Source organism: Suncus etruscus, chromosome 16 (genome assembly GCF_024139225.1).
Source record: "Suncus etruscus isolate mSunEtr1 chromosome 16, mSunEtr1.pri.cur, whole genome shotgun sequence".
In the NCBI taxonomy this organism is placed as follows: Eukaryota; Metazoa; Chordata; class Mammalia; order Eulipotyphla; family Soricidae; genus Suncus; species Suncus etruscus.
Genome location: NC_064863.1, coordinates 85,277,267 through 85,302,617, shown reverse-complemented (window position 1 = coordinate 85,302,617; position 25,351 = coordinate 85,277,267). Strand labels below are relative to the sequence as shown.

The window sequence follows — 25,351 nt, the reverse complement described above, 5'->3', positions numbered from 1 at the left end:
ACTTAAATTGTGCCCGTTGCTGTCGTTCCCACCCCATGGACAGGACAGCCTCATTTGGCTCTTCCAGTGTATCCCCCTGAGGCAGATCATCCCCAGTACCCTGTGGTCACCCACTCATTGGAAGTGATTGCACATACTTCATGGGGCCAGGAGCATCTCCACGGGGTGGGGATAAATTCTGGGAGCTATTCCTGGTTACTCTAGGAATGACCCTGGCAGTGCTCTAGGAACTATACATGGTAGTGGGGATTCCAACCTGCTTAGTGGGATGCAAGGTGAATTTTCTAACCCTGTGTTATCTCTCAGGGCTCTAGGGCAGATTTTGTTTTTTTTTTTTTTTTTTTTTTTTTTGGAGGGAGGCACACCTGTAGACGCTCAGGGATTACTCCAGGCTATGTGTTCAGAAATAACTCCTGGCTTGGGGGAACCATATGGGACACCGGGGCATTGAATTGACAGTCTGTCCTAGGCTAGCACTTGCAAGGCAGACTTCTTACCTCTAGTGCCAATGCTCCAGCCCAGATTTTGAGCCAAAAGTTTAACCCCTGACTATCACTCAATGCTGCCAGGAATAGCCCTGAGGACTTCTGAAAACTTAGGTGGCCTGGTCACAGTGTTCCTGAACATTCCTCAGGAACACCCCTTCACCAAGGAAGTCAGCCTTTTCAGAGACCTGTGATGGTGAGATTATGTGTCAAAAAAACACAGACATGCCACTCAGAATTGCATTGCTGGTGTTGTCTTTAGTTTATAAAATCACAAACCTTAAAAAAAAAAATTTAGAAAAAAAACATCTGCTTGTCTTCCTGTTTTTTTTTTTGTTTTTTTTTTGTAACAAAGGATTAGAGGCAGGGTGTAGTGGGTGTGAAGGATAGGGTGCCATCGGAGCCTGGGACAGCTCACAGGACACAGCAAGTAGAGGACTTGGGAGCAGGGCCTCCGTTGCACACTTCAGTGCCCACTGCAGGAGAGAAGCAACCACATGAGCGCCTCAGGGCAGAGCATGGCCTGAAATCTTGAGTGTTCAATCCTGTGAGGCCTACTGGGTTCCCCCTGGCCTCAGCATTTGAAGGGCTTGTGCAAGTCTTCCCCTTTCCCTGTCACTGCAGAGAAGCACAGTGCTGTGGGGGTGAGCTTGGCAGGTAGGCTACAGTGTCTCCTGACTTAAGAGTGAGTTCACTCTAAATGGGGGTGTGTCTCGCACACTGCTGCACAGGTGTATGGACAGGCTTTATGAGATACTTCTGGGGGAGACTTGCCAAAAGGTGGGGTGGAAGGCTCTGAAGAGCCTGGGGCAGAACGATTCTTGGGGTCGGGATGAGGCCTCTGGGATCAAGAAGAGCTCTTGGAGCTTTTGGAGCTGGACTTGCACTGCTCTGGGGACATTTGATGAATCCTGCCTTTTCTCAACTATACGTCTTTTTCCACACACTGATCCCCACCCTAGGGGCACTCAGCTGGAGCAGGAGAGACACCTGACCTTTCTTGGCCTCCACCCTCTCCTGTTTCTCCTCTAGGGCCTTCACTTTCTCCTCGTGCTCGTCAGCCAGCGCCTTCCACTCTTGTCTGTTATTTTGCAGGCGTTCAAACATGGGCAGGATCTCCTCGTGGAAACGTGAAAACTCCTGTGAAGAGAATGAAAGTGGGCTGGTTATAATACCAGCTACCTCAAGCCGCTGAGATGGTGCTTACCATTGTCTCATTGCCCACCTCTATCCCTTGTTGGGAGATAGGCTTCCCTTTCCCCCACCTACTTCTTGCCTGTGAGAACTATGAGGGAACCTATCTGGGAGGACACCACTGAGATGTTGCTTTCCCAGCCAAGGGAGTTGGAATCCGGGGTTTCTGTTCCTAACATTGGAAAGGGACCTGTGGGCTGTGACTGTCAAGGTCACGGTGAGAAGAGGACCCCAGAAAGATGAGAACACATCTACCACAGAGCAGGGGTCCCTTGGAGAGGGATCATTTAGAAGTCATGCAGATCTGTGGCTCCAGACCTAGGCACATTCACAGCAGAACAGGAACATGTCATATGCTGCATACAAATACACACACCACAGTACATGTGTGTAAACCACACGTGGTATGGTACATAGATGACCATGTACTCTGTACATAGGCACATGCCACAGCACATGGACATGCACTGTTTCACATGTGGCCATATAGACAGTATGAACATACACAAAACTGCACATTTGCAACATAGCATGCACCATGATGAAATGTGAAGAATATTCACACATGTACACCACAAATGTAACTGCCATATGCGCATATGGACCATCATGTGAATACTCACATGTACATTAGAGATGCACACAGCACTACACTGCACAAATACATGACACCTGTTACACTAGAACATCACATGCACACTAATGGACCCGTGACAACACAGGCTGTGGAGCACGTGGATTGGGTAGGGGGAGATACTTGGTTCAGCTGCGACTTGTGACCCCTGCAGGACAGGCTTGTACATCCTGGTTCCGTCCAGCACTTGGGTGGAGGCAGAGGAGGGAGCTGGGGAGTAGGACCTAGTTGGCCTACTTTTCTGAATCCGTACTCCCCTCTCCAACCTCCCATGCATCTAGGGCCCTGGATAGCAGGCAGGCTGGAATGGGGTACTCTGGCTGGAGCTCAGGAAAGAGAAACATTTAAGGGAGAGTGCAGATGGGTAGAGAACAATCCAGGAGGAGGGTAATGCTGAGTGGGAGGAACCCCTGGGATCAGGGGTTCAGGGGTTCAATGAGTATGATGAATTTGATGAGCTAAGTGTCATTGAGAATAGGTGTTGGGGCTTCAGTAGCACTTAGCAGTGGGGCACTGTTGCAACCTCTGTATAAGGAACCCTAGCCTAGAGCCCTTGGCTAAGGGAGCACACTAGGCTCAAAAAAGCCTTTGGTTGGGGCCGGAGAGATAGCATGGAGGTGGGGCATTTGCCTTGCATGCAGAAGGACGATGTGGTTCGAATCCCATAATCCCAAATAGCTCTGGGGCTGCCCTCTCAGGCTCCCCTGAGCCTGCCAGGAGCGATTTCTGAGCATAAAGCCAGGACTAACCCTTGAGCGCTGCTGGGTGTGACCCAAAAACCAATCCTCCTCCCCCCCAAAAAAAGCCTTTGGTTGCCTGTACCCACAATTGCCATGAGATGTTTAGGGTAAAGGGGATAGTGATAGCAGTCGCGGCATAAATTTGTCCCTCTTATTTGAGACATAATTTTTATTAACATCCTAAGGGCATCTCTCTGAGTCCACCAAAACTTCTGTAAATCAAAACTGTTTCCTAGTTACCAAGTAAATGTGCTGAGGCCTTATTCCAGGCCTTCCTGCTCAGTATAGGAATGCTATAGGAGATAAGAATGTGAAAATTTCTGAAGGATCAAAGCCTCCGGCCCTGAGCCACGGCCACTTGGTTTTAAAGGTAATCTGCATCAAAACAAAACCCAATTTAGGCATGCAGTAAACAACCACACTAAAGATTCCCTGGAAAACAAGGAACTGGGCATTTAAGCCATAAAGCTGGTTCAGCAAATTTAGGAGATTTTGGGAAATTAGGGTATTGTTAAATCCTAGGTCAAAAATAAGTGATGTCTGGTAAAGATCAATAAGTATTATAATCATTGTATTAAAGAGGATATCAATGAATTCTATAGAATGTTTTGATGATTATACCTCACAGAAGCCACGTTTTCCTGCTATGTAAACTACTGATCACCCCCTTCCTTGCTAACTCCAATATGACTTGCTAAAGTAAATGTATTAAAAATTCTGATCTTTGAGTGAATAAATGGGCTAGATCCAAACTCCTCTCTTGGTGTGAGGTCCAGTCACAATTCTACTCCTGTGCCCACTCTCCTAGAGGACCCCACTGCTGTTCCTATGTCCAGCTGCTCCTGCCCAGCCCGAGAAGCCCATGGCAGGGCACCCCAAGCCAACTTCCACTCACCTTGTACACAAACGTGCACACGAAGTCGATGAAGCCGACCTGCAGTTTGGGGAGCTCAGCTGCCTTGTTCCGGTCCATCATTGGCTGTGAGGGAAATGCACCAGGGGGCTCTGCATCATAGAGAACAGCTAGGGGGGGGACTCTATCCCCCATGTCCTGTCCTTGGAAGCTCTTCCAGAGCATTGAATTCCCAGTGCATTGAATGTGGATGAATGTGTACAAAGAAATAGAATGAGCAGAATGAAACAGGTGGGCTGTTTGGAGATGTCCTTGTACTCCCTGCACTGAGACCCTGAATGCTGATTTAGGGCAACTCTGCAGTTGTCCATGGAACTGTCTTGTCCTGTGTCCCCTGTTCACCTCTTTCCTGAGGAGTGTCTGGGGGAGCCCTGAGCCACATTTTGTGACCCATAGTGCTGACACTCAGGCCTCCACTGGCAGGGGGAACTGATTCTGTATGCAGATATTCTGTGTGCTGATATCATTTGAGGTGACCCCAGATGGCCCAAAAACCTGGCCCAGAGGGGGTCAGGGATGGCTTTCTGTCCTTCCCCAGACACTCTCGTTGGTCTGCACATCCTCCTGGTCAAGCTCAGCTGATGTCACCACTACCTGGAAGAAGTGTGAGTTGCACCCCTACCCAGCTCTCCCTGGGCCTCTCCTGCACCACAGTCCACAGCCTGAAGGCCTGTGTCAGTCTGGGTGTGAAGCTGTGCTCGCTGGGTCCAGCACAGCTACCAGGACAGGGACATAGCTAGTCTATTCAGGGTGGTTCTGTGTTCCCCAAGCCGAAGACTGCCCCCACCTCCCCAGGTCCTGATGGTCCTGGGTCATTTGGTAGCAGTGCTGAGCCAGGTCATGAGGATGGAGAATGGTTCTACTTACAATGGGCTGCTGCTCCAGAACGGTTCGCTCCAGATCACCTTGTTCCCAGAACTCAGCTGCTACCAGCAGAGCCACCTACAGGCACACAGTGTCTATCACTCAAGGTTGAACCTCCCAGGGCACCCAGGCTTCATCTGCCCTCTGTCCCCACCCAGCCTTAGGTCCCCTCCTGCCCAGTCCTGCCCTGCCCCGCTGCAGGTTCCGGCTCTATGTTCATGGCAGCTGTCCTCATGCAACCTGACCCCTCTATTGACGTCTCGCTCCCCTTTCGGGCAACCCAGACACCCACAGGAGGGCCCTGATGTCTGACCTTGCTCTGAACTTCCCAGGGCTTGGTGATGGCAGAAAGGTCACACGCAGTCATCATCATGGCCCTGCAGGCAGAGGGTTCCAACGTGCTCTCTCCTCCTCCCTACTCCTTTGCAGCCTCCCTCCCTCTTCCCCCTGCCCCCTCTCTCCTTCCTCCTGTCTCTTTCCACCCATGCTCCATTTCTCCATCCCTCCTCTCCTTCTCCCATCCATTCTCCCTCCTGCCATCCTCTACTTCCTTTCTTCTACTTCCTTTCCTTCTCCCCCTCCTCCCCTCCTTGTTTCTCAATCTCTCTCCCTCACTCTATCTTCCTCACTCTCACCTCTCTCCTCCTCCCTCCATCCTCCCTTCCCTTTCTCCACCTCTGTAATCACCTCCTCTCCATTCCCCCCCATAGCTGTCCTTCCTTCCTTACCCTCCTCCCCTCTGCTCACCACCTCTCCCTCCAGTTCCTTCCATCCTGAGAAACCATGGTCAGTGGCTCAGGCCCAAGCACTTTTGGGGAAAGACCCCTTTGCCCTTGCCCTCATAGTCCTGAACTGGGGGAACCAGTGCTGTTGGGCCTTTGGAGTGCTGAGATGGAGCCTGAATTTGGAGGCACCAGTAGCATGGGATGTTGTGACAAGTTCAGGAGGAACCCTGCCCTGCCAGCACTCACATGACTATCTCCTTCCGTGTGGTCTCTAGGGAGAGGTAGTCCACCCAGCTCTTCCTGTCCATGTAGTTCTTGGACTCATCCACAATCTTCTGAAACATTGTTCTCTTCCTGAGGCCACAGATGAGGGTGGGAGACTGACATGACATGTCAGCCATGTTTTCACCTGTGCTCATGGGTAGTGTGGGTAAAACGCCCACCCATCTACCACCAAGAACAGCCAAACCCTGTGGTATGGGGGCTCCTGTGGTATGTGGTTTCTGGGTTTCTGCAAGCAGTACCCACTTTTGTGGGGCCACTCTTACTCTACACTCAGGGATCACTCCTGGCAGTGAACATAGGAGATATAGGGGATGGAGCCCAGGTTGGCTGCATGAAAGGCAATTCCCTCCTGTAAGTTTTTGTTTGTTTGTTTGTTTGATTTTGGGGCACACCCGACGGTGCTCAGGGGTTACTGCTGGCTGTCTGCTCAGAAATAGCTCCTGGCAGGCACGGGGGACCATATGGGACACCGGGATTCGAACCAACCACCTTTGGTCCTGGATTGGCTGCTTGCAAGGCCAACGCCGCTGTGCTATCTCTCTGGACCCTCCCTGCTGTAAGTTTTTTTTTTTTTCTTTTCCCACCCCTTCTAAGTAAGTTTTTGTTGTTGCTGTTTGTTTTTGGTTTCTCTTTTTATATATTTTTTTGTCACACCTGGTGGTGCTCAGGGGTTTCTCCTGGCTCTGCACTCAAGAACCACTCCTGGGAGGACTCAGGAGACCATAGGGGGTGCTGGGGATCAAATCCGGTTTGCTGGTGCAAGGCAAATGCCCTCCCCCCCTGCTGTGCCATCTCTCTGGCAACCTGGCAACACCCACTTGAAGTAAAGTGCCAAGTCTGTGGCGATGATGGCAATATCCATGAGGTGGATCACATGCTCGTGCTGGTGCCGGTTCAGGTTCTGGTAGATGTTTAGGCTCTGTGGAAGGCATGTCCACAGAAGGTGAGGCCTTCAAGGATTCCTGAGATCAGCTGCAGAGGTCCTTGGGCCCTTGGGAACCCTGAGACCAGCTGCCCTGAGGATGAGGACCATCCCTGCGGGGTGCCCACATCCGCTCTCAGCACAGGTCAAGGTTCAGGATAGGGGGTGAGAGTTGGACGTACCTCCTCTGCCAGTAGAAACTTCCCAAACTCCAGGTGGTGCCTCTCCAAGATGGATGAGCCGTGCAGCTTGGCAAGAGGGTTCTGGGACCTGTTCCAAGGTTAGTTAGCTACAAGATCTCCAACAGCCTGGCTGGGTGCCCCGCCTTGGGTGCCAGAGTCTGTAGCCTCTGAAGTGCCCCCCCCCCACCAAGCCCTGGGCATCCTCCTGGTGCCTGTACACACTTCATCTGGTAGAGGTTGTTGGTGCCTCGGTGGTCGATATCATGGCATAGTCCAGCTGTGACCATGGCGAAGGCCTCCAGGTCCGTGTAGTAGCTTTTGAGTTTGCCCGTCTGCAGAGACAGGTCCCTGGTTCTCAACCAGCCAGCACCCACTTTCCATGTGAGAGGGGAGGGCTGTACCCACTATGGGGTTGGGATCACCCCCTGCTACTCTGCCCAGGGGTAACCCCTCTTCCATGCAGGGGGCTCTGGCCACCTCCTCCACTCACGCACCATGAGCAGCGTGAACATGGTCTGGGCCACATTAAAGCCATGGCGCCAGTTGTGGTAGGTGATTCTCCGGTAGCCTTTGCTGATAGAGAACAGGAACCGTACCAGGACCTGAGGGAGCAGAAGAGCTCATGGCTGCCCTGCCCACGAGCGGTGCCTGGTGCCCAACACCTGAGGGCTTTCCCTTACCCTGCAGTATCCTGGGGGAAAGTGCCACAATGGGGGGGGGGAGGGTGTCATGGACCCAGCGTGTCCCTCACCTCCTGGGGGATCTGGAACTTTCGGACCACACCGAGCTCATAGTACATCTGGATGCCGCATTTGACCAGTTCCAGTTCTGTGCACTCCAGGTCAGAGAAATGGAACTCATAGATGTCAAACTTGGTTGGTCCTGGTAGCTCTTCCTTCTGTGAGAGCAACCATGAGGCTGAGGTAGGCCCCCCGAACTCAGGCACCCAGGAAGGTCCTTTCCAACTGCTCTGGACACCATCCCAGCACATCATCCTTGCTCGTCCAGAACTGGCTTCCTTCCTATGGGACTCAGCACAGCACTTACCAGCCAGGGACAGTATGTCACACATGGGCAAAACGTGCATGTCAAGGGAACATATGGCCTGGGGCTCCATAGAGACCCAGGAAAGGCATCCCATGATAAGCACAGGTCAGCATGTCATATATGTGATATGGCAACCAGGCATGGCAGACACAGGGCTCATGTGACACAATACTCAAGCACCTGTGGTAGTGTGCAACCATACACACTACATACATGCCACGTGCATGTACCTATCACACGTGGAATATGCATGATAGACAAATACATGCAGGACACATTGATATTGGACATATATATATATTGCACATGATCTAGAACTAATAAACACAGGCAGTACAAACATGGGCATAGATGCAGCTACAAAGGCACTGGAGGACACATGAGTAACACATGAACACAGATGCATGAACAGGCATTCAGGGCACAGGACACACATATGATGGATCTATCTTTTTATTTATTTATTTGTTGGTTTTTCAGCCACACCCGGTGATGCTTAGGGGTTACTTCTGGCTATGCGCTCCAAAATCACTCCTGGCTTGGGGGACCATATGGGACACTGGGGGACCAAACCTCGGTCCATCCTAGACTAGTGTGCTCAAGGCAGATGCCATACCACTTGTGCCACCACTCCGGCCCTATGATGCATCTATCTTGCAGCAGACCTGAGACGTGGATATAGGCAGATACATACCTTAAGCACTCACAGTACATGTGCAGCATGAACATTTCTCATGAACACACACTTCTCAGACACACCATGGGCACCCAGCACCTAGCACCCAGCACCAGGCACCTAGCATCCAACACCAGCTCTGGGTTTCTGGTCTCCTGGTTGGGCATCTCACCACAGCCTCAGGGGGTCCCACTCTCACCAGGATCTCTGCCAACTCGTCTTCCTCACAGTCTGCAGGCTCCTTCCCTAGACGTGCTCTTGTTGGCTAGGAAGGAACCGAGAGTTGGGGCTGGGTACTGGTGACCTACAGCCCAGGAAGCTGTGCAGGGCGTATTCTCCAGAGCAGGATGCCAGCCCCAGGGGGTATCCTGACCCCACAGAACTGCCAGGGAGGGGTGCAAAGGGGGATGAAGGTGCAGACTGGGGTTAGGGGTGGGGTGGGAGCAAAAGGACTCAGTGGAAGTACCAGGATGGACTGGATCTCATTCTTGTCACAGCGTACGTGGTACAGAACCATATCCTGGGCAATGTTCTTGCAGTTCTCCAGCTTGTTCATCCTGTCGTAGGTGTCGGTGTTGAGCACAGACCAACCCAGGAATTGTGTGAGGGACTGGCGGAGACATGTGAGGGCAGCTCAACCTTTGCCTAGCCCCTGCGCTTTCCCACCCTCATTGTGACTCTGGAGCAGATGGGTGGCAGGACCTACCTCCATGAGCACTTCGTCCTGCTCATCGAAAGGCTTCCCATCCTTCCGATTATAGAAGGTGGCCACCCCCACAATCTCCTCCTTCTTGTTGACGATGGGCATAGACAGGACATTCTTGATGACCCACCCAGTTGCATCCAGAGGCCCTTCCTGCAGGACAGGCCAAGCTGACTGCTACTGTGCTGTGGAGACCTGAATTTCCATACCCAGACTGGGCTCTGGCTTCTTCTGTCCCAGGGGCTCCCACAAAGATCTGGGCCCATCTAATAACCCATCTGTTTCAGACATTGGCCAACTCCTCCTGGAGACTTTTTTGGAGATAGCCTGTGGGCAGGGCGGGCTCCCATGAAGGCATTACACAGACAGATGAGTGTGATGTATGTGGTGTTACCCATGGAAGGTTTTTGCTTTTTCTGCTTTCTTTTTTTTTTTTTTTGGTCTTTGGGTCACACCCGGCGGTGCTCAGGGGTTACTCCTGGCTGTCTGCTCAGAAATAGCTCCTGGCAGGCACGGGGGACCATATGGGACACCGGGATTCGAACCAACCACCTTTGGTCCTGGATCGGCTGCTTGCAAGGCAAACACCGCTGTGCTATCTCTCCGGGCCCTTTTTCTGCTTTCATGGGATGACCACACCTGCTCAGAGTTTGTAGGTCACTTCTGATAGTGCCGGGATCCAACCCAGGGCCTCCCATTATGCAAAGCCTGTGCTCAGCCTTTGTATCCCTCTGTCCCTTTTCCTCACATTTCTGAAGCACAGCCTTTTTCCTAGACAAACAATTTCTACTACCAAAATACCTGAAACTTGAACATTTCATCAGCAGAAGCATTCATAATGTTACAGATCTGTAAAAGAACCAGAAAAGAAACTTCACCAGAGGGGCTAAAAGCACATCCTGATTCGGAATAGGGCTGCCACACACTGTGATTTTCACAGGCAAATCAGGGCAGTTGGCATGAAACCAGGCTATTGGGAGTGGGAGGAGAGGACAGGAGAGCTGGGCGATGGACAGGAGGGGACAGGAGGGCTGGGTAAGCGCAAGTAGGAACAGCAAGGATCAGGAGGGTTGGTTGGGGGCAGGAGTTGGTAGAAGAGGACAGGAGGGCTTGGCAAAGGGACAGGAGGACACAGGAGAGGCTAGAACTCTGATGATGGGGCAGGATGAGACAGGCGGGGACAGGTAGGCTGGACAAAAGGATAGGAAGGGGCAGGAGAAAACAGGTAGGTGGGAAAGAAGCAGGAACAGAAACCCTGACTCACAAAGCCGCTTTCTGCCACATAGGTTGGAAGGCCACTGGCCAGAGCCCAGTGGTCAGCCGAGGGTGTGCTGTGAAAAGAGGAGAGGCCAGATGAGCCAGTGAGAGGTATGGAGATACGACTGTCCCGTGCCCCATGTCAGCTTTCCGTGGGTCTCACTGGAGGAGTGGGTGTGTGGGGAGGTGCAAAGGACTGGGAGTCAGTCAAGCTCATTGAGTGTGTAATCGGGGCTCCTCTTCTGGAGACACCTACTTGGGGACATAAGGCCCCTGAACCTCATGGGTTCTATGGACACCTGTGCATGATGCCTCTCCTGTTCCTGTCCTTGCACCTCGTCTTGTCCTGGCACATGTAGCATCATTGAAGCCTCATCCCTCCATTCTCCCTAGGTAACTTGACCTTACCTGCAAGACCCCGCCCATTCCTGGGAGGGGTCTTGGAAAAGGTAGATAAGGCCTTTTTGCCTTTTGGTCTTTGGCCAGGATGGAGGTTGGAGGAGACATGGATGAAAGAAGTTAAGACGCAGGGCAAGCTAAGGATAGCATGCGTAAATGGTTGAGATTGACCATGCATGTGGTGGATAGGGTATGAATAAAGCTGTACTTCCTGATGCCTGTCTCTGGATGAGTCTGATTCCGCCATTCACCTAAACCTGGGACCCTCCAGCTGAATGGGGATTGCGGAGCCACGTGGCCTGGGATGGCAGAGAAAAATCCCTCCATCCATCCCTCTCCATCCAGCTCCATCGTTAATTATTTAATGCAACAATCATTACAGTGAAGCTGCATCCCAGAGACCCTAGCCTGGGCCTTGGGCTGCTCAGTTGTCCCCTAAGCCCTGGAACTTACGGAATGACTTTGATGTCTTCCTTCCCATGGAGAATATAGTCGATGACTTTGTAGAAGAGAATTTCCTGGGAAACGGACCACAGTAGGGTAAGGGGCTAGGGAGACCCTAGAGGGGCCCCAAGAGGGGAAAGAGCTGCTGAATCTATGTGTACTGCTGCTACCATGCACAGATACACATGTACACACATGCACATGTTTTGTGAACATGGCACAACCACATTGTCACATGGCCACACTTGCAAACACACATCCCACATTGTTTATATAAACCATCATAGACACATGAGGGTATGCATGATTATGTGTGTACATGTACCATGTACCATAGACTGGCATGTGATTATGTACACACAGACCACCACTGACATATGGGGTATGTGTGATTGTGTGCACAGACCATCACTGACACAGAATTTGTGTGATTCCACAACATGAAGACTCGTTGACACAGGTGGGACATCGTGTGTGATCACAGAACATCACTGACATGGGTGGGCCATGTCATATATCCTGATCTCCATGGCAAGGAGTCTTCTCTCTCTGCCCTTGTCCCCTTAGTCCCAGGCCCACTGGACCTTGCACTCTACCACAGGCACAGAGCCTAGTAACCATACACAACTGTTACACCTCAGTGTCATCATGGCAAATGTACTATGGTCAGCCCTCATGCAGCCCTCATGTGTTCTGCAAGTGGGACCATGCCAAGCTCATAGCACTCTTCCTGGGGCTGTGCCCATTCGGCAGGCAGGTGGGGGACTGAAGGACAACTAGGTTGGCTACAGAGTCAGGGAGAAGCAGCACCTGCTAATGTTCCTGTCTGTTTACACTGCAACTTGTGCATGTGCATGGCATGGGCAGGCACGAAGACCTGCCCCCATCTAGATGCTTCAGGAAAGGCAGCATTGGTCCATAGACAGACACTGGACAGTGACGCTCACCTGTAGAGCAGCCTGGCTGGAGCACAGAGGAGAGATTGGCCCTCTTCTGGGCACTCAGCACCAGCTGCCCCATCGAATTTATTCCCACTCCCACACAGGTCTGAGTCTGGCTGGACCCTGGAGAAGCAGCTAGGGAATGCAAGCAGTGTGGTCTGGTCCTATGCCCTTTCCCCAGGCCCCACACACTCACTCGGCCGTCTGGTGTTCTCGGGCCTGCGTAAGGCTGTGCCTCTCCCATCAGCACAGGCCACACATCGAAGAATTCCTGATGCAAAGAGGAGAAGCAAGTCAGGGCTGGAGCAGGACAGAGCAGCGGAGGCTGTAGAAATGAGCCTCACCTTCTCCTTGCTCATGTCCAAGAGGCCCACTGAGTAGCGGTCACAGTTGAGATAGGCCCGCACCGTGTAGAAAGCCTTGTGGAATTGCCGTTCAATGTCTGTCAGCTCCTCAAACACCTTGTTGGCTGACCACAGCAGCACCTGGGGATGGCATGGCTGTGGGGGGTGTAGTCACATGCACACAAAGTTGTGTGACTGCGTGGGTGGCATCGCCATGGTCACACAACAGTTGTGTGATCACAAGAGGTGGCATATTGATAGTCACACACCTATATACACACAGTTGTGTGACTGCAGGGAATAGCAAACCAGGGTCACAATCTACATACCCTCATGTGACTCTACAGGATGCTACAGCTATAGTTATATACACACACCTGTGTGACTACAGAGAATAGCACACCCATGATCACACACAAATGGCACACCTAAGACCATACTCATATATACCTCTGTGACTGCAGGGGAAAGAACACCCATGGTCACACACAGAGACACACACATGAATACCTGATACACACATGACTTCAGGGATGGCACCCTGTGGCCTCACACAGACACATGCATACACACAGATCGGATATTGATATCACATGGATCCTTGAGTGCTAATGGCTGTAGCTCTTACGATCCAAAATCAGTAATTTCATCTTAAGGAACTAGAAGAAGAAAATTATTGCCAGAAGATAGATGGTTAAATATTAAGTACAACTCTGTGTCCCTAAATTTGATTACAGAATAATTCTTAGGAAGAAAAACTACCAGACTCACACACAGATTAGGCATTAAGATGAAATTTTGTTTTTGTTTTTTTGGGTCACACCCGGCAGCGCTCAGGGGTACCTTCTGGCTCTATGCTCAGAAATCGCCCATAGTAGGCACAGAGGACTGTATGGGATGCCAGGATTTGAACCACCGTCCTTCTGCATGGAAGGCAAATGCCTTACCTTCATGCTATCTCTCTGGCCCCTAAGATGAAATTTTTTAACTTTTTTTGTGAGGGCCACACCCAGAGGTGCTCAGTAGTTATTCCTGGCTCTGTGCTTAGTAATCATTCCTAGAAGCTTGGGGGAACCATATGGGATGCCAGGGATCAAACCAAGGTCAACTGCATGCAATACAAACAGCCAACCTGCTGTACTATTGTTCTGCCCTGAGATCTATAAACCTTAACAATACTGATCAATAGATAATACTTTCAAAAGCAAGTACTAGTCTTTAATGAGGCACCGGAAATCTCTTTAAAAAGTAAGGAAGAAACCAATGGATTTACTACAATCTTCTGCAGGTGAAAAGCAGAGGAATTTCTACCTCACTCATGCTATAGGGTTAACACCCTACAGGGTCAACACCAAAAATCCAGGGGGATAATTGGAAGAAAGAGAAACTATAAACTTAAATTGCTCCTGGACATAGATATAAAATTTCCTAGCCAAATATTAGCAAAATGAACCCAACATTATATAAAAATAGTTATATTCTATGATCAAGTAGGATTTATACCAGACATACAAAACTGATTTATAATCAATTTACATGACCCCCTAATCAGGGGTCCTCAAAATTTTTAAACAGGGGGCCAGTTCACTGTCCCTCAGACCATTGGAGGGTCTGACTCTAGTAAAAACAAAACTTATGAACGAATTCTTATGCACACTGCATAGATCTTATTTTGCAATGAAGAAACAAAACAGATACAAATACAATATGTGGCCCACGGGCCATAGTTTGAGGACTACTGCCCTAAATAATAGGTTAAAGAAAAAAATTGGTGGGCCAGAGTAGTGGTGCATAGCGGTAAAGCATCTGCCCTGAATGCACTAGCTTAGGACGGACCGAGGTTCGATCCCCCAGCATCTCATATGGTCCCCCAAGCCAGGAGTGATTTTTGAGCACATAGCCAGGAGTAACCCCTGAGCATCACTGGGTGTGGCCGAATTAAAAAAAGAGAGAGAAAAGAGAAAAGAAAAGAAAAAGAAAAAACGGCATCAACTGATAAAAATTTGACAACTCTCATACGTATCTTGAACAAGCAGTGATAGACAGGACATGATACTGAATAGCAGACACTGAGACTGGACCCAGCAGAATCCCTGTGTGCTCATCCAGCACCAACTGCAGGCACGGTGGTGGTGGGGGGCACATTCACAGAGTAAAGAGTGCATGCCATCCTTGTTTGCCCAGGGAAAGATAACAGCACCAGGGGTAAGATACAGGTTGGCCACTTCATTGCTTCTCTTTTGCATAGGCACATTAAAATGGAAAAATAATACATATGCAAACAAGTTCTTATCTAATAGAGATGGGAACACAAATTTGGTAATGTAATTAGGCCTTTTACCCTGAACGTTGGCATAATGATTTAACTCAGGCCTCAGAAGAATGGGCATCGCCCACACACACCTGAACAATGGATACCATCTATGGAAACAGCCACAATTGTCTATAATATTACCAGGATCCAAGCCTCTACCAGGGAAGACCGACCACTGCTTTGGCATTGACTTACTTCAAAGAATGCTCTCAACACCCAGACGACTCAGCAACAGTCTGCATGCAGTGCAGATTGCTCTGCATTGAATGGTATGCTGAAACTAGAGGATGCTCCATATCAGCCTGACATCGATGAAAGAAATGCACAGAATCCAGAGCCTTTAAATATAAGAATCTGATACCAACAATAGCTAAAGTGTGAAAAAGTTTCACCAGGACCTTGAGAATGACTCGAGTTGGATGGACTGGTATGCCTGGAACCCAGAGTCGGTCTTATGCCAATACATTTCTATGGTGAGGCCTTTTTGTAATCAGGTCAAGGATTTTTTTCCATTTTCCCCGTTTTTCTGGACCTATGCAAACAACCGTGATTGCCACTATCACACCTTTACTATATTTTTTTACTCTTATCCTTTAAGGAAAAAAATACAACTTACTGAACTTAAAAACAAATAACTGTAGTAGAATTTCTGTCTCGAACACAGGCAGGGGATGGGAAGGAGGGAGGGGGTAATGTTACACTGGAGGAGGGGGGGTGTTTTGGTTATGACTGTAACCCAACTATGATCATGTTACTTAAATAAAAAATATATTAAAAAAAAAAACAAGTTGGCCACTTTTCTATATGCTAAACTTGAAGTTAAGAACACACACACACACACACACACACACACACACACACACACAGAAAATGAGACACTTAGATACAAATACTGATGCTGAAGAGTCACTAGAGGGGTTAAGACTCTTGCATTGCTGGTCCAGAGCAATAGCACGTCAGGTAGGGTGGTTTGCCTTGCACACAGCTGACCTGGATTTGACATCCAGCATCCCATATGGTCCCCCAGATCTGTCAGGAGTTCTGAGTACCACTTGGTGTGGCCCAAAACCAAAAAATAAGAAAGACTCTTGCCTTGCATCTCTCTGACCCTAGTTTTCATCCTCAGTACTGCCTATGGTCTCTGAGCACTCCAAAGGTCACTCCTGAACACTTGAGCACTGAGCCAGGAGTAGCGCTGAGTACTAATGGGTATGCCCTCCCAATTAACAAAATGTGTAAGGACCTATAAGTAAAATAGACAAAAGTCTAAAGTATACCATCTCTCATGCACCACAGCCAAGTATGTCTTGGCTGAAAGTGTACAATTTTGGGCTAGCATCATGAATGTGCATGTGCCACAACCAAGGGTGAGGCCTTGAGCATCATAACCAAAAGGGAAGGGGAAATGTGAAACAGGCCGAGATCTTGTCCTTTCCCAGCCTTCTCGAAGATTGACAACTCACATCAATGAAGAGTATCAATGATAAACCTAGTGGACAGGGAAACACATCCGAGCCAGAATACATCTCAAGTATGTGATCCCTGGCTCAGTCCCAGGATCGAAATCAAATAAGCAGCCAACAATGAGACCAGTTTCAAGGTCTGGAGTAAAGAAGTCTTAGGTGCATTCCCCCAGCACAAGGTCCCCTGAGCACTGTGGCAGGAGTAGCCTCTGAATCTCATCTGATGTGGCACTCTCAAAGTGGATGCCTGAGAAGCCATTCTGAAAGGCTTCATGCTGTGATTTCAAGAATGCAATGCCATTTTTTTTTGGATTTTGGGCCACACATGGTGATGTTCAGAAATCACTCCTGGCTTGGGGGACCTATATGGGATAAGGAGGATAGAACCCAGGTCCATCCTGGGTCAGCTGAGTGCAAGGCAAATGCCCTATGCTTTGCTATCGTTCCGGCCCCAGCATGCAACGTCTTAAAAGGCCAGTATATGGGAGAGATGAGGGTGTCAAAATTAGGCAGGTGACCCAGTGTTCAGGCAGCAGAGGGAGGGACAATATGATTTTTAGCCACCATGATGGACACAGTCATGGTGCACTTGTCCGCATCTGTGAAATGGACAGTACCAAGAGGGACCTTGATACCAGCAAAATGAACCCAGAGTTCTCTTGGGATTCCAGGGGAAAATGCAGTCAATGGCAGAATCTCATGATGGGACTGGTCAGCCCATTTGCTGAAGGGGATGGTAGGAAGGCACTGCCTGAGTATTTCCCTCTAAAACCCCAGAAAAGCAGAAGCATGGACACTGCACTGCAGTTGATAAGACTAGCTTTTTGGGGACAGAGGTTGAGGCTTCTGACCTGGCTCTATTAGCAGACCAGGAACAAATTATTACATAATCACACCGAGGTATCTCACTGTCGAAGTGGAGATTCCTATGCCAGCAGACTGCAGGTGCTGGGTGGTGAGTGCTGATAACTTACTAGCTTACATGACTCCTAAGGCAGGTGCTGACGGGTACAGGTGAATATAGCCACAGCAAAGTGTGTGCACAAGGGAGTACACACGGTTATCTCCCGCACTGCAATGAACTAGAAACTATGGCAACCACATAGCCATGAGTCCATCCATGCGCAGAGCTTGGCTTCTCAGACCCTTCCCCAGTAAAATCCTTTGAGCACCCTAGAGAAAGGCTGATTCCAGAGGCAGAAACACACAGTTGAGTCCAGAATAGCAGGGTGGGATGGTACAGTGATAGGTAGAATGCTTGCCATGAAGGCAGGAGGCTATGAAGGCAGGATGATCCTGCATCATTATCGGGTAGATTCCCAGCACTGAGTGTAATCCTCAGTGCTGCCACTGAGACTGCCAACCTCAGTGCACCCTAACAACTGAAGGGACAGGATAAACGATAAGGAAGATAAGGGGTGAATGTGGATTTGGGGAAGTGAATCAAAGGCCTGGGGTGCATTGCTTACATGAGAACCCAGGAATGACAAGGCACTCGGTGCTGCTAAGAGTGCCCCACCTACCAAAAAAGAAATTTTGGAGTAGTATATAGGGTGCTGCAGAGTTTAATCCCTAGCACTATTTAAGGTTTTCCAAGTACCACCACAACTAGTCCTGAGCACAGAGCCAGGAGTAAGTCCTGAGAACTACCCCTCACGGAGCATGTAAATTCACCCCTGCACCCCACATCTCTCACAGAGGGTAAACACCCATTCCTAAACCCCACACCTCACAGAGGGTCTGCGCTCACCCCTGCATCCCATACTCCACGGATCCTGTGCACCCACCACGAAGATCCTGTCCTCTCCAGGACAACATTGCAGTGTGGGCTCTTTCTATGCCTTCTAAGAAAAACCCACCGGTGGTCTCTCCATGTGCAAGTCTGGCTGGGTCAATTTCTAGTTCTCCTGGGTCTTTGGCTTAGCCTTGTGCCACAGGACAGCTCCAAGCCTCTGCTCCCTGCCCTCCACACGGTGCTGACACCAGGCCACTAGGTTGTGGCTCATTTATGGCCTCAGTTCTGGTTACCTCTGGCGAGCCCAGGCCCCACACAAAGTCCTGACCATGGAGATGGCCTTCCTGGATAACCTGATCTTAGGTGCCCATGGATGAGGCTGTCCTGTGTTCAGGAGACCCTCTGAGGCTTTGGCTCTCCTGGCCTAGCTTTCCAGCACCTCTCTCAAGCTGCACTATGCAAAGCACAGGAGCTGCAGCCTTTCAGACAGGAGGCTCAATCTGAACTGCCTGTCTTGGGCCTTCCCAGCCACAGCCAAGTGAGGGCGCCACCTCTGCCACTCTCCCATGCCTGCAACAGGGAACAGAAGGAGCACAGGGACAATGCTGTCTTCCGGGCTGCAACTCCATGACCAGCTCCTACAGCACAGAATCCTCTGCCCATAGGCACATCCCTCTCCCTTGAAGAGGAAACGCTGCTGTGTGCTCATGTCAGAGCCACACCATAGGCTCAGCCTGCCGTTGCCGATTCCTTGGCAATGGCTCAGTTTCACAAAAGCCACAGAACCACTCAACATTCCAGGATGCCACACACCCATCCGGCTGGGCACCAGTAGAAACCCAGTCTCATACATCACAAAAAAGGAAAACAAGCAGTGCTGGCGGGGATGTGGAGAGAAAGGAACTCTTTTTCACTGCTGGTGGGAATGCCGTCTAGTACAACCTTTATGGAAAGTGATATGGAGATTCCTTCACAGACTGGAAATTGAGCTTCCATACGATCCAGCTATACCACTCCTAGGAATATACCCGAGGAACACAAAAATACAATACAAAAATCCCTTCCTTACACCTATATTCATTGCAGCACTATTTACCATAGCAAGACTCTGGAAACAACCAAGATGCCCTTCAACAGACAAAAGGCTAAAGAAACTGTGGTACATATACACAATGGAATACTATGCAGCCATTAGGAGAGATGAAGTTATGAAATTTTCCTATACATGGATGTACATGGAATCTATTATGCTGAGTGAAGTAAGTCAGAGGGAGAGAGAAAGACGCACAGAATGGTTTCACTCATCTATGGGCTTTAAGAAAAATGAAGGACATTTTTAAAAGTATCTCAGAGACAAGAGAGATGAGGGCTGGTAGGGGCAGCTCAGGACATGCAGCTCATCACATAGAGTGATGAGTGCAGTTGGAGAGATGACTACATTGAAAACTATCATAAAATTGTGAATGAATGAGGGAAGTAGAAAGCCTGTCTCGAGTACAGGTGTAGGGGGGTGGGGAGGAGGGAGATCTGGGAAATTGGTGGTGGGAATGTTGCACTGGTGAAGGGGGGTGTTCTTTACATGACTGTAATCATACAACTATAATCATGTTTGTAATCACGGTGTTTGAATAAAGATAATAATAATAATAATAAAAAAAGGAACCCAGTCTCTTGGGATCTAGTTCTGGGACTCAGAGTGATGGATAGGCGTTACCTCCTTCCTACAGCTCTGCACCACAACCATAGCCACAAAGTCAAAGTCACACCCACACTCACAGTCACACTCAGAGCTAAAGCCACAACTACACAGCTACAGTTCTTGCCAGAGTTACAGCCATACTCTCAGGCACACTCACAAAGCTAGAGCCACAGTCCCATAGCTACAGTCCTAGCCATAGTCACACTATACGCGCAACCACACTCACCTCTACCGCTACAGCCACACGTATAGAACCACAGTCATACATCTATGATCATAGCCACAGCTGCATCCATACTCAGTCACAAGGTATAGCCAGCCACAGCCACAACCACATGATACAGCCAAAGAGTTAGAGCCACATGTGGACAGCTACATCAGACCTCCAGCCACACTCATACGCAGCTATCCAGCTCCAGCCACACGCATATTCTCAGTTAGAACTGCAGAGCTACAGTCACACTGACAGTCCATAGCCACAACCAATCATATAGCCACACGCACAGCCAGTCACATAGAGCTGCAGCTACAATCGGGCCACACCTGTCAACCACAGTTATAGCCACACCCACAATCACAACTGTACCCACACTCACAGCTAAAGTCACATCTACACCCATGGCAGGGACCCTCTGCAGAGCTGAGCACAGCAGCCTCCACCGCTGCTCTGAAAGGGGCTGTCACCTTGGTGGGAGTGAGATCTGAGCTGGGCAGAGCGAGGTTGTGGGTGGCCCTGGCTGGGCAGCGCTTGCAAGTACCTGGCCTCTGCGGGTCTCACAGTTATGGAGATAACTCAAGTGGTAGATCTTCAGGTTCAAGGTGCCAAAATTCAGGTACTTCAAGAAAACCTGCGGTGGGAAGGGTGAGAACAGGAATTTGGGAAGTGTGTGCAGGTGTGTCTGAGCAGGGACAAGATGTCAAGGAGGCCCCAGCACTGCCTGCAGGACCTCAGCACAAGTGAGCTACAGGTGCATAGAGGAGCTAAGCTGTGTCTGTTCATGCTCAACCCCCCAAATTATGGTGTGGGGATGGGGCCCCAGGAACTCACGTCCTCATCCTGGCTGGTGAAGCAGGAACCGCCCAGCTTATTCACTGCCATTACCACGCCCATGACATCCTTTCCGTTCATGAGGGGCGTGGCCAACACGTTTCTGGTCTGGTAGTTGGTCAACTCATCTGCGAAGGAGCTGAAGTGGGGGCACTGTGGGGCCAGAGGAGAGTGAGGGGCTGCCTCTGGGCCTGTCACTGGGTATTCAGCTACTAACAGCTCCGACCAAGTTGGCCATCAGATCTGTGGCTTCCCTGGGCTCTGAAGCCCACACCACAGAAGGCTATTGGCATGCTGTGGCATGTGTCCTTACACCTCTTTAGCCAAAGGCCCAGATGCCCCATACTGTCGCCCTGTTCTGTTCTCTCCTAGCCTCCCTTGCCTCCCCACTTAACTGCCAGAGTCGCCCTGCAAGTCAAGTATTGGCTTGGAGGGCAGGAGTGTCTCATTGGGTTCCAGAGCTGGGGTTGAGGCCAGAGGTCCCTGTACCCTGGGACTCATCACCAGGCCTCTGAGTCTCTGGGACCCAGGCTCAGGATTTGATGCTCCCTGACCCCCTCCTTGATTCCCAGGAAGGGCCCACCTGATTGGAGCTATTGGCATCTTAGGCATGTCTCCATAGGGAGCAGCGCTTGTCTCTGAGGATCAAGTACCAACAGGACCAGACCAGACCCATGAGGACTGGGCCTGTTACCAGGACACTCAGCTCTTGGCTGCCCAAGCAAGCATCAGAGTCCTGCTCAGGTTGTCAGGTGCTCAGATGCACTGGGCCTGACCACCTTCTGCTGCCTGCTGGTGTGATGGTACATTTTGACCAGCCTCTCTAGGGCCTGGGACTGTCTTCTCTGTGGGACCAGGGTGATGACCCTGGGAGCTATGGTACTCACCCTCTGCTCAGCCCTCTTCAGGGAGATGGCTCTGCTCAGGATAGCAGAGTTCATAGGCTTCGGGGATTAGCGCAGGTGACAGGGCTGGGGTCGGAGGGGGGTATATGTGTCCAGCAGGTGAGACCAGGGCAGGAGGCATGACCTGATTATTGTGCCTACTGCCCCACCCTGTAGAGAAAGCCTGTTCTGCATAGATATGTCCCTACATGTCTGTCTGTCTGTCTGTCAGCACCGATATTTCTGCTCCTGTGGGCCCTGTGCCCCTTCTTATCTCATATAGGCCCTTCTCCTCAGGTGCCCGTGCCCTATGCCTGTCCTCACAGTTTCTTTTTTTTTTTTTTTTTTTTTTTTTTGTGGTTTTTGGGTCACACCCGGCAGTGCTCAGGGGTTATTCCTGGCTCCAGGCTCAGAAATTGCTCCTGGCAGGCACAGGGGACCATATGGGACACCGGGATTCGAACAGATGACCTCCTGCATGAAAGGCAAACACCTTACCTCCATGCTATCTCTCCGGCCCCTGTCCTCACAGTTTCATATGTGGTCTGGGCGCTGCCCACAGGAAGGTCCAGGCAGGGGCCTGCAGGTCTGGTCTGGGCAGATGGTATTCCAGAGGATCGCTGGTTAGCCATCTCTACTTTGCCACAGTAGGGGTGGGCCGGACACTCACTGCCTGTGCTGTTCTTTCCTAGTCTCCCAGACCAACACCCCTGCTCTCGGCTTCTCTGCAGACAGTCCTACCTGTCTATGACCACTTGCAACAAGATGTGCCTCTAGATGGGGGTGGAACTTGGACCCCTTCCTACCTCACCCCTAACAGGGTCTCCCTTGCCCCCTCTCCTTTTTTTCCTCCATCCCCTTCCACATTTACCCCCCCTACCTCTATCCCCAGGACCCTCTCCCTGCCCCATCCTTCTAGCCCCTTCCACCCTTCTTCTCTAGGAGCCCCACCTCTTTGTTTTTCTTTTTGGTTTTGGGGCCACATCTGACAGTGCTCAGGGGTTCCTCCTGGCTCTGTCCTCAGGAATTACTCCTGGCAGTGCTTGGGGGATCATATGGAATTCTGGGATTGAATCCATGCCAACTGTAGTCACTCTGTTATCTCTGCTATGGCTCTGGTCCAGCCCCACCTCTTTAACAGTGCACAGAGCTTTGCCCTTTGTCTGCTGCCCACTGCTAGGCCTGTCCCAGAGCTCCCTGCAGGGATTGTCTCTGTACAAAACTGCCTCCTAGGGCCTGGAGAGATAGCACAGTGGCGTTTGCCTTGCAAGCAGCCGATCCAGGATCTAAGGTGGTTGGTTTGAATCCTGGTGTCCCATAAGGTCCCCCGTGCCTGCCAGGAGCTATTTCTGAGCAGACAGCCAGGAGTAACCCCTGAGCACCGCCGGGTGTGGCCCAAAAAAACCAAAAAACAAACAAAAAACAACAAAGAAAACAAAACTGCCTCCTTTGACCCCAAGTATCTCTGGGTCTCTGACCTTAGACAGGGCCCTCCTGATGTGGACTTTAGGGCCCAGAGTATGAGGATAGGAGTTCCAGGGACCAAGGATACCTGCTTCAGGGCCCCCCTCTGCCTTGAGGACCCTGTTTTCCTTTCTGAGGCTCCCACCATAGGTGGGAGAAGCCTGGCGACCCTGGGTGTCTCCCCACGATTGCAACCTCTTCAAAACCAGCTCACATGGCCCAGGGACTGCAGTGAAAAGAGGGACGGGCCATTCTGAGTCTCTACATGGCTAGAACACAGGCGGGCACGCAAACTTCGCTCAAGACTGACCCATTTCTGATGAGAGGGAGGCGGGAGGCAGGATTACCAGTTCAGCTCACTGACTGGGATCTTAGAGATGATTTTGAGAGGATTATACCTCTTCCTTCCAGGCCACTAGTCTAGGACCCAGGAGAGGCCCATAGGTGAGGTCTTGTGGAAATACAAAGGACAGGTCAGCTCCACACTCGACTGAGGTAGGGTCTCCTGGGAGCCAAGGAACGGAGGGTTGAGGAGGGTGGCAACAGAGACCACCTTTTTGCTACCTTACTGGCTTTCTCTGGTAGATCCTGATTTCCACCTCCAAGGCCTGCTGTGAACATTCACTGTCCAAAAGGGCAGCCCATGTCACTTCATAGAAACCTTTATCCTGGGATACCGGGTGTGACACAGACCTGTCCTTAGTAGTGGGACACCAGGCACCAGTTGTGATCCTCAGATTTTTCCTAAATCCCTGGAACACCAATGTGACCCTCAGACCTGTCCTAAATCCTTGAGATACCAGTGTGATCCTCAGATCTATCCTCAGTTCCTGGGATACCAGTGTGACCCTCAACCCTGCTACCAACCCTGGAAGTCTGGTGGTTCTCTTTTTTCTAATCCCTAAGAATCATCACTTTGAACCTCTGTGCCCCAACCCACCCTCCTTCCTATAGGATAAGCCTGGAGCTCCTCCTCTTTATCCTGAATCTCAACTTACCCAGTGTTTGTCAACAGTATGGGTTTGAGCTTGGGGATCTGAGTTCACAACGCTCAGCCTTGACCCCTTTGTTCTAAATACCCATCCCCCAAGACCTGCCCACCATCCCTATTTCTACAAGTTTTGTTGAGCTGAGCCATGCAGCCCCCACTCCGCTGCCTTCCCCACACCCGGAGTCTCATGGCAGGTAACATGGCCAGTCCCCACGCACCTCGGTCACATCCTTGATGTTCACTGTTTTCTTGGTCTGGGCCACATGGCCCACAAGGCCAATGTCCAGTGGAAAGACGATCTCGGAGTCAGGGGGTACGAGGCAGTCTTCAAGCATGCTGTGAGGCTGCACACTGAAGAGCCGAGTGGCCAGCTCGGCCACACCGTTGCGCTGGCGATATATGAAGAGGCTGCAGCGGTCAGCCTGCAGGATGGTGCAGAGGTGGCGCAGCACCTTGAACAGCACACGTTCCATGTTCACACTCTCCTGCATGTCCTGCACCAGCTCGAACAGGGCCCTGCTCTCCTCCACCTGGCAGAGCTCTCTGAAGCTGGCACAGTCTATGAGGTGCCTGTCCTTGCAAGTGCTGCTCAGATGCTCAGGGCTCAGCCTCCGTGCAAAGTACTGGTCCGAGAAGTCAGGGTTCTGCTCCAGGTAGGCCTGCACCTGCTCCTCGCTGAGGCTCATGGTGCTGCGTGGCCTTGGTGCTGCCTGCCCAGCATGGACTCCAGCAAACACTGCCATCAGCAAAGCCTTTCTTAGTGGTGATTACTGAGCCCAGGAACATCAGCTGACCACCCGCCAGCCCCACCCTGCACGCACACTTCCTGTGAGCCCGTCCAGGATTGTCAGAGCCCTGGGACTGGTAGGGCTGGAGCTGGGACCCTGCTCACTTTGGGGGCTCTGGGTGGGTGGGGCAGATATGTCCTCGAAGGAGTCAACAATCCGAGCGAGTCAAGTCCACCAACTCCAGGACCTCTGCTGTGGTATCATCTGAAT

The 25,351-nt window shown here is 50.8% G+C and overlaps 1 protein-coding gene across 1 annotated transcript; it reads right to left on the bottom strand.

Annotated features, from left to right (window-relative positions):
- Positions 1-899: 899 nt before the first annotated feature.
- On the bottom strand, positions 900-25,039 carry PDE6B (phosphodiesterase 6B). Its single transcript, XM_049789981.1, has 22 exons — positions 24,572-25,039; positions 21,015-21,167; positions 20,725-20,814; positions 12,756-12,896; positions 12,608-12,682; positions 11,480-11,544; positions 10,635-10,701; positions 10,172-10,219; positions 9,374-9,523; positions 9,134-9,277; positions 8,867-8,932; positions 7,696-7,842; positions 7,439-7,546; positions 7,167-7,276; positions 6,945-7,032; positions 6,659-6,759; positions 5,802-5,909; positions 5,144-5,207; positions 4,834-4,908; positions 3,949-4,032; positions 1,481-1,625; positions 900-961 (listed from the first exon to the last, which is right to left on the bottom strand). Exons 1-22 carry the CDS (start codon positions 25,037-25,039, stop codon positions 900-902), a joined length of 2,559 nt encoding a protein of 852 aa, XP_049645938.1.
- Positions 25,040-25,351: the final 312 nt, after the last annotated feature.